Here is a 9,621-nt window from a genome sequence, read left to right as displayed (position 1 = left end):
CCCAATATCCACCCTCCCTTCCTTTCTTCTCTTCTGTTCAAGAGAGAATCGGCTCCCAGTTTATTTATTTATTTATTTGGGTGAAGTAGGAAAGAATAGCTTTATTGCTTTGCTAGGCAAAGGGACACAGCGGGCTCGTGCCCTCAAAACTGTGTCTGTCTTCCAGTTTAAAATCAGTCCTTCAGTCAGTGTTCTTGATCTCATTCTTTTTCACTTTATTGAGGATTTTGCCCCATCAACCGTCTCCATTCTGCCCTGTACCTCCAACTTTTCTTCTTAGGCTTTTTCCCTTAAGAAGAGTTAAACAAACTTTAATCTTTCCTGTTAAAAACCAACCAAACACATATGTAATCCTGCAAAACACTCTGTTTTATCTTTCAAAGTCAAATTTGAACCTGAATTTCATTCACCTTCACAGAAACCTCTCTGACCGGTTACTGACTTTATCAGTAAATCCAACATCCACTTTTAACGCCCTTAGCTTCTTGGCAGGATTTGACTCTGCTATCTACTGCCTCCTTTTATAAAATACATTCTCTTGGTTTTTCTCCTATCTCTCTGGCAGCTGATTTCCGGGTGGTTTATAGTCACACTGTCCTTTCTGTTTCCATGGTGCCTAAGGGATTGAAACACTTAACAAGTTTATATATGAGTTATTTGTGAACTCCACAAGGGTAGTAATCGTATCTTATACCCCTTAATGTTCTTAGGCCCTAGTAAACATTTCTAGTCATCAATGTTTGTTGACTAGTAAATAAATGAAAAATGGAGAAGTTAAGAAGACTTGAGGCTCTTTTTCCAAAGGTGGTTGAAATCAGTGAGATCTGTTAAAGTCCGCTGTCATACAACATCCTTCATACCACAGTATAGGATTGTTTGTCCCCTGTGAAACAGGAGTGCAGGGGGCAGGGCACAACCTTTGAAAGAATGACATGACATAAACTGATTAGAACCAAATGGATCCAAGATGGCAGACAAGTCGACTTCCACTAGACCTTGAGCCTCAGTATACACTCACTGTAACTCATCAGCAAGCTAAATGACACACCCACAGGCACCATGACTGTTCCAAGGCCAACCATAAGGATCAAAAAGTGGGCAGTGGCCCAATTCTGGAAATCCCCGCCCCTTCCTGAAATAGCTGGAATACTCCTGCCACTTATTAGCCTATGAAATTACCCACCCCTATAAAAACTGACAAGCCCAAACCCTGGTGCTGCTCTTGCCTTCTGAGATGGCCCACACTCTGTCTGTGGAGTGTGTTTCTCTCTAAATAAATCCCCTATTTACCTATCGCTTTGTCTTTCACTAAATTCTTTCTGCCATGAGACCTCAAGAACCAGGTGTGTGATCTCAGTTGGAAGACCGTGGGTTTTGGCTGGGTTTGAGTCCCAGTCGCGTGGGTTCAAGTCCTAATCTGGGTTTAGGCTGGGTTCAAGTCCCAATGTGAGGTGCAGTTTCACCTGTACCCTCTCCTCCATTTCCGCTTTCAGAACATGATCTCTGGAGCACAAATTTGCCCTTTGTAATTATTTCTCCAGCTTTCGTATTTCTGCTTTCCCCCTGTTTCTCAACGAATTTTTTAATTCTTTGCCCAAAGTGTTACCCTAAGTTATTTTTTTAATGAATTTATTCATTTTATTTGTTTATTTTTAGCTGTGTTGGGTCTTTGTTGCTGTGCACAGGCTTTCTCTAGCTGTGGCAAGCGGGGGCTAGTCTCCCTTACGTGGGCTTCTCATTGCCGTGGCTTCTCTTGTTGCGGAACATAGGCTCTAGGCGTAAAGGCTTCAGTAGTTGTGGCACGCAGTTTCACTAGTTGTGGCACACGGGCTTAGTTGTTCCACAGCATGTGGGATCTTCCTGGACCAGGGCTCGAACCCGTGGCGGATGGGCAGGCGGATTCTTAACCACTGCACCACCAGGGAAACCTAACCCTAAGTATTTTTAAAGCAAAATAACATTTTAACATTTAATAAAATGAAATTAATACGTTAAAACACATTGGGAACTTTGAGGGAAAGATAGCAGATTGAACACACATCTTTTGCTTCCTTTCAAAACTCCTTTGAAATAAGTAAAGAGATTTTCAAAAAGGCATAAACCTTTTAGAAAGGGTGGGGAGAATGGGAGAGAAGGCAGAAACAAAATCTTGAAACTTGGAATACAAAAGGCAAGTGGTATACAGCAGTCCTAAGAGCTGAGTAGTCAGAGACAATAAGCTATTCAGTTCACACTGCAGAAACCCCCCGAATCTCAAGAATTTGTGGTTGTAGGGATCTCTGGAAATAAGGGAAGGGAGGAGGAGGAGAAGAGCTAGCAAAAAAAGACTGGTTGAGATTCTGTTTAAGAAATATTCAGGTCCTTACAGCCCAGCAATTACCCCTTACTTATCCCCAAGGGATAGAACAATGGTAAAGCAGGGTCTCTGCATTGAGGATCACCAGACAGAATTGAGGGAGGAATACCCTACAGAAAATAGGTAGATTAGCCAAACACATGCTGGGTACTAAGACCTTCATCGCACTTAACTCTTAAAATACTGGCAGCCAGACTTTTTTTTTTTTTCCTAGTAGAGAATAGGGATAGGCTTCTCTGAGGAATGTGACCAGTCTAAGAGGAGAGATCTAAGGAGCCCCAATGAAACTGATTCAACCAACTTGGTCATCCTTCAGTGAAGTACACATGGTCAAATCCACATAGGCCCTTGGAACTTCAAATTACTTTTTTAGTTCCCCAATCCTAAATATAAGTAGATAACCAAGAATTACCAAATAACAGAGAAATGCCTCTAGTATGAAAGATATAATCCAAAGTAAACAAGCAAAATGGCAGATTAGAGGAAACATGGAGAAGTCAACTAAAACCAAAACAAACCCAAAGTATTATTATTACTATATCCAGATAAAATAAGAAATAGCAAACGTGACACAAAACAAGGAAACAAAAGAATATATATTCAGAGAACGAAAAACAGCTGTTGGAAATTAAAACTGTGATAGCAGAAATGAAAAAACTTGGAGAAAGATGAGACTGATGAAATTCTAGCTGTGTCTGAAGACGTGAGAGGAGATTTAAATAGAAGACCTAGATAGCAGTGGGGATTTAGAGGTACAAACTACTATGTATAAAATAAATAAGCTGGGAATTCCCTGGCAGTCCAGTGGTTCCGACTCTGTGTTTCCACTGCAGGGGGCACAGGTTCCATCCCTGGCAGGGGAACTAAGGTCCTGCAAGCCGTGCAGTGTGGCCTAAATAAATAAGCTACAAGGATATATTGTACAATACAGGGAACATAGTTAATATTTTATAATAACTATAAATAAAATATAACCTTTAAAAATTATGAATCACTATGGTGTACACCTGAAACATATAATATTGTACATCAACTATACCTCAATAAAGAAAAAAAAGACCTAGAGTTTGGGAATTGAACTAATGATAGAAACAAAGAAAGCTAAGCCAATTTAAAAATCATGCAGGTATTAGCTCTAGGGAAAATAAACTCTTGCATAAGAGAAGAAAGTAATTGTATTTATGGCTATGTAAATACTGAGTATTGATCTAAAAATATATATGTAATTACACTGGAAGGATGGGTTTTAGGGAAAGGTGCCATGTATGATAGAGATGGAGGAGAAAATAGAACTTAATCCTTAACTTGCATAGTGGGAATCAATATCTTAAAATGGAAAAATCCAGAAGGAGCAATACAAGCCTAATACTTAAAAGCATGGGAGTAAATATAAAATTCTTTTTTTTTTTGGTCATGCCACACAGCTTGTGGGATCTCAGTTCCCCAATCAGGGATTGAACCCGGGCCACAGCAGTGAAAGTGCCAAATCCTAACCATTTGGAACTCCCTAAAATTCTTAACATTAAGCTAAAAGAGTAGAAAATTGTGCATGTGAAGGGGGAGTTACATCTTTCAAAACAAACCTTGTAGAACTATCTGACTCTAAACATTGAGAATTTATAACCTTGTTAAAATTTAAAATGATTCAAAATATAATTTGCATAAAAGACGTGCATTTAATTGAAAAACACTATGTCTATGACATTAGTCACTCATGATTGTAACTTTTAGTAATTCCCTTTAGCAACTTCTAAGAAAATATTTTTTAAATAAGTCCGCTATATACAAGTGCAAGAAATGTGCTCAGGGCTTAGTTACAATTAGTGCTACATGAAGAGCCCCGTTATCATCTGGAGTATCACTCTGCATTTCAAATAATATCCTGAGGTGAAACTAAGCAACATAGGAATTGAATTTCTTTTAAAAATGCTCAAACTTTGATATTGATTTTTTACTTCATTCTCAGAATAAGGGTTGAAATTTGGTTTGGGAACTTGATTGTATTAATATAACAGGTATAAGTAAGACAGATTTATCAATAAGCAGAATCGCCAAAAACTATTGCTTTCCCTCTTAAGCCAACTTTTGCTAATCTCTGATTATTTCTTCAGTCAGCCATTGTTATGGGTCTGTCCTGGTGCTTCTTGGATATATCCTATCTCTGCATCTGAGCTGTCACTCTTCAAGCCTCTCTCCCCTACCTTGATTCATTCTTCATACACCCCTGGAAATCCTGATATGAATAAACCCATATTCTTTTTTGTTTATTCATATCAAAATGGCCCCAGAATCTTGAAGCCTGAGGCTGCACCTGTATTGGGGCCCTCTGCTGTCCTCTCATGGCTGGTCACATAGATTTGAGACCTGACCCTTGGAACCCCAGAAGCTGCTGTACTGGAATCATGTGGGATCAGAGAGTAAGAAAAATCTCAGAGGGACTTCCCTGGTGGCGCAGTGGTTAAGCATCCGCCTGCCAATGCAGGGGACACGGGTTCGAGCCCTGGTCTGGGAAGATCCCACAGGCCACGAAGCAACCAAGCCCGTGTGCCACAACTACTGAGCCTGCACTCTAGAGCCCACGAGCCACAACTACTGAGCCCATGCACCACAACTACTGAAGCCCGCACGCCTAGAGCCTGTGCTCCGCAACAAGAGAAGCCACTGCAATGAGAAGCCCGTGCTCCTCAATGAAGAGTAGCCCCCGCTCGCCACAACTAGAGAAAGCCCGCACGCAGCAACGAAGACCCAACATAGCCAAAAATAAATAAAATAAAATAAATTAATTTTTAAAAAAAGAAAAGAAAAATCTCAGAATGCCCAGCATGGGGGAATATACTAAATAATCGGAGAGATTCAATCAGTGGATATTTATTGAGCACGTATCATGTTATAGGCACTGTTCTAGGTGTTTGGAATATGGGTGTAAACAAGAGTAAAACATTTCTGCTCTTCTTCCTGTAAGGACAGTGGCCCAGCATGGTGTGTCAGAGTAACACATGTAACACAGTAAAGAAGGTGTCCAGATGTGGAAGTAGGGGTGGCCCAATGAGGGGTATCAAAGCCTGAGTGGAGAGCATGTATTTCATGGTGTGGCAGTGTTGGGAGATTGGTTACATACAGGCAAATTGATCAAATATATGCATGTGCTAAGGATACGTTTTCAGGATATGAAGGACAATGGGTGCCAGGTTTCTCACTGTCATAGAAGGGAGTTACCAACATGAAAAAGGAAAAAACTAGAATTAACCTTGTGGTGTGGGATTGGAATTGGAGGTATTATACAAATTCAATTTAAATAGATAAATATTATGTCAATATACATATCCTCTAGCCCTGGCCATTGATGGGGCCTGGGAACAATGACACTCTAGTGCCCAGAGCTTATTTTTTAAATACCGTTATCCACTATGAGGAAGAAGGGCTCTTTGGAGAAATGGCTGATTCCAGGCTGAAGCAGGAAAAGAACAAGGTGAGCCTTAGAATATCTTATGCCAGAAAACAAAAAAGTGCACAAAGAATGATGGGGACATGTCAAAATGACACAGAAACTAGCTTGCAGAGGCTCTAGTGGCCAAATCAGGGACAATGTGAACATCAAAATAAATGATAGTAATGGATTATGACTCATTATAATTTGAATAAAGTAGGAAGCCAGGGGTCCATACTGATATAATAAGTAAATGCGTACATTGACATTTTGATGAGGAACAAAATTTCTCAAAGTACCTTACCCTCTCCCAAATACTTCACAGTGGAGGTGACTTGCAGACATCACCTTATTCAAATGATGAATGTGAACACCATCAGTAACAGAATATTTAAAAACTGCATGTCACCTGAAAGGATCCAACGAGAAAAGCACAATCACTTCTGTGTTATCCCTGCCAAAGATGCATAACCTAATCTAATCAAGAGAATATCAGAAAAATCTTAGGTCATTTTACAACATAGCTGGTTTGTGGTCTTCAAAAGGGTTAAAGTCAGCAAAGTCAAGAAAAAAAGTGAAGAAGTGATCTAGATTGAAGGAAACTGAAAAACATAACAACCAAACATAACACATGATTCTGAATTATACCTTTTAATTAAGAAGGACCTATGGGGACAGTTGATGAAATTGAATAGGATCTGATGATTAGGTGGTCCTAATTTGTCAGTGTTAACCTCCTGATTTGGATGATGTTTTGAGGTTATGTAGGAATTACACACAGAAGGATTCAGAGCCACTGGGCACCATGTTGACAGTGTATTCTCAAACTGTCAGAAAACATAAAAGGCTGTACTTGCAAATTTTGGGAAAGATTGAGATGATGTCAATGTCTTTAAAAAGTGGGAAAAACTCTTATTCTTTTGAAAGTTATAATTCAGCAAGAAGAGACAAATAAATGAGGAAGTAAAACATGTCTATCAAATGGTTATAGGCTTGAGCCCGGGGCACTCCCACAGTTAAAAATCAAACAGCAGAGAAACAGCCAGCCAAGAAGGACTGAGAAGGAGCCATCAATGAGGCAGGATGTAAATGAGAAGAAGCTGAGGAAGAAACTAGAAGTATGACAAATGCTGCTGAGAGATCAAGTAAGATGAACAGAAAACAAGTGATCACTAGAACTGGCCCCAAGGCATCATAAAAGGAGTCATGTTGGAGCAGTTTTCAGCTGAGTGAGGATAGCAGTCAGATGAAGACGAGTTGAAAAGAGAAAGGGAGGTGAGGACGTGGAGCTGGTAAATATAGATATATCTCATCCCACAAGTGCTGCTGTAAAAGGAAGCAGAGAATGATGCTGTAGTTGGAGGGTCATGTAGAGAATACAGAGAGTTCTTTGTAAGATGGAAGGTTACCAGGGCAGTTTGTACAGTGACGGGGGTGATCCAGCAAAGAGGGAGAAACTCAGGATGCAGGAAACCGCCTAAATTGGAGCAGTGAGAGGGCTTCGATGATGATTGCATGTGGAGACACTGCCATTGGCAGGAACAGAGACCCTTCATCCTAGTAATAAAGGGGTTTGATGGGCCCAGGGAAAGATGTGACCTCTGTTAATGGTGGTGAGGAGGGGGAGAATTTTGTCTAAGGTTGTGTCTATTCTCTCAGTGTAATATGAGGCCAGGTCCTCTACTGACAGCAGAGAGTGTGGAAGGCCAGTGGCTGGGCGTGTGTGCTGGGACTTTGAAATGAGAGAAGTAAATAGTGATAGTCATTTTGGAGAGTGGGGACACCAACACAGAAGGATTGCAGAGAAGTGACTAAGATGACCAGGCAGACTTGAAGGCCCATTTGAGATTTGTGGTTATGAATTTAAAGCGAGGGGAGGGCTTCCCTAGTGGCGCAGTGGTTGAGGGTCTGCCTGCCGAGGCAGGGGACACGGGTTCGTGCCCCAGTCTGGGAAGATCCCACATGCCGCGGAGCGGCTGGGCCCGTGAGCCATGGCCGCTGAGCCTGCGCGTCCGGAGCCTGTGCTCCGCAACGGGAGAGGCCACAACAGTGAAAAAGTGAGGGGAATTCCCTGACAGTCCAGTGGTTAAGACTCCACACTTTCACTGCTGAGCGTGCGGGTTCAATCCCTGGTCAGGGAACTAAGATCCCACAAGCCGCGCAGCACGGCCAAAAAAAAAAAAAAAAAAAAAGTGACATCTGTCAGCATGTTTTTGGATTTTTCCAGCAATATCCAGCTGTTTCGGTACAGGTGAGGATGTAGGAAACACTAAGTGTCAGATCATTTTTTTCCAAATATATACATATGTATTTCTTCAGAGATACTAAAGGGCTCTAAACAAAGAGACAAGGTATGAATTGCAAATCTTTTAATGAAAATGTTTGTATTTTTTACAGCATGCAGAATTTCACACCTGTGGTTAATTAGCAATTATTTCAATACTTGAAAACTCACCTGCCTCTGAATTTGTCATAATGCATGAATCTAACTTAATAAAATTAAGGAAAAGCAACAGGTCATCTAATCCCTCTTTATATTCCTTCATGACCAGCAAGACGCATAAATGAGTTCTTTAAAAGGGATAAGATAGATTGATATATAAATTGTGAGTTTATATTTAAAGCTGTGTAAATGCAACATTTCTAAGAAAACATTCAAATCAAAGGTCACACTTTATGGAAACAAAATTCTTAATTCAGGCTGTTTTTATTTTTAGCCACTTGGCACTCTGCTCTTTTTAAAATTTTATATTGCCCAACAAAGAGTGGTTATCTTTTACTGTTTTGGGAGATGACAGAACAGATGAAGGTGTCACATGCCCACACAAGTGGGATTTTGCCTAAGATCAATTTGTTTAAACATATTCTTTGGTTATATTTTTATTGCATATTGGGGAGGACTTATATCATTCAAAATTAAGTCTGGGTTATTTCTTTGATTAAGAACTGAATGTACTGGACATATATTTGATAATTAAGATTTTAGACAAATATTCACCAGCATTAGTTCTATTAGCAAACCAAAAAATATTGTAGGCCTAATATAAAACAATAAACACATGAGGTAAACATTAAGCCTCTTAGAAGAAAGACCATATGCTCCTGCTTCTGTAAAAACATTACTTATTTGAAAGAATGGTAGTATGACCTTTCGCTCAACTATTACTTCCTTAATGTGAAAAAGAGACAATGAGCTGAAGAAAGAAAACTCCACAGTTACACTCCGCAACCCTGAACATATGTCCTGAGATCTTGGTTTTGACAGTGACTTCTCCATGCCACCCTGCAGAGAAAGATGAAACACATGGTAATAAGGTTAAAACATACCTTCATTGTAATACACATACTTCAAATCCTTTGGGAGAACAAAATAGTTTATCAATACTGAAATACAGGCTACAGATCAATCCAAGTATTAAATGGAGATATGTATACCAAGTACTTCCTGTCTCTCCCCAAGCCTTCACTAGAGCACAGAATGCTGAAGAAGAATGTTGAGTCCCGTGTAGTCCACAACTGCAAAGTACATTCCACATTTACTTAATTACAAAAATAATTTCAAGATATGACAAGGAGTTCATAGAGTGGGGAAAATCTTAAAAACTCTAGAAATTGGGACTTCCCTGGTGGTACAGTGGTTGAGAATCCGCCTTCTAATGCCGGGGACGCGGGTTCGAACTCTGGTCAGGGAAGTAAGATCCCGCATGCCGCGGGGCAACTAAGCCCGCATGGCACAACTACTGAGCCCGAGCACCACAGCTAGAGAGCCCATGTGCTCTGAAGCCCGTGCGCCAAAACTAGAGAGAAGTCCGCGCACGGCAACGAAGAGCCCATGAGC

General features: G+C 40.4%; 1 protein-coding gene across 1 annotated transcript in view; it reads right to left on the bottom strand.

The window, feature by feature from the left end:
• Positions 1-8,137: 8,137 nt before the first annotated feature.
• LYZ (lysozyme) overlaps positions 8,138-9,621 on the bottom strand; it is a 60,562-nt gene continuing 59,078 nt past the window's right edge. The window contains exon 6 of the mRNA XM_082666064.1: positions 8,138-9,066. Within this exon, the coding sequence (XP_082522190.1) occupies positions 9,000-9,066 (67 nt within the window). The 3' untranslated portion in view covers positions 8,138-8,999. The remainder of the gene's footprint in view (positions 9,067-9,621) is intronic.

The sequence above is a fragment of the Grampus griseus genome, assembly GCF_964374135.1.
Source record: "Grampus griseus genome assembly, chromosome: 11".
NCBI classification, from domain to species: domain Eukaryota; kingdom Metazoa; phylum Chordata; class Mammalia; order Artiodactyla; family Delphinidae; genus Grampus; species Grampus griseus.
This window is presented reverse-complemented; position numbering and strand designations above follow the sequence as displayed.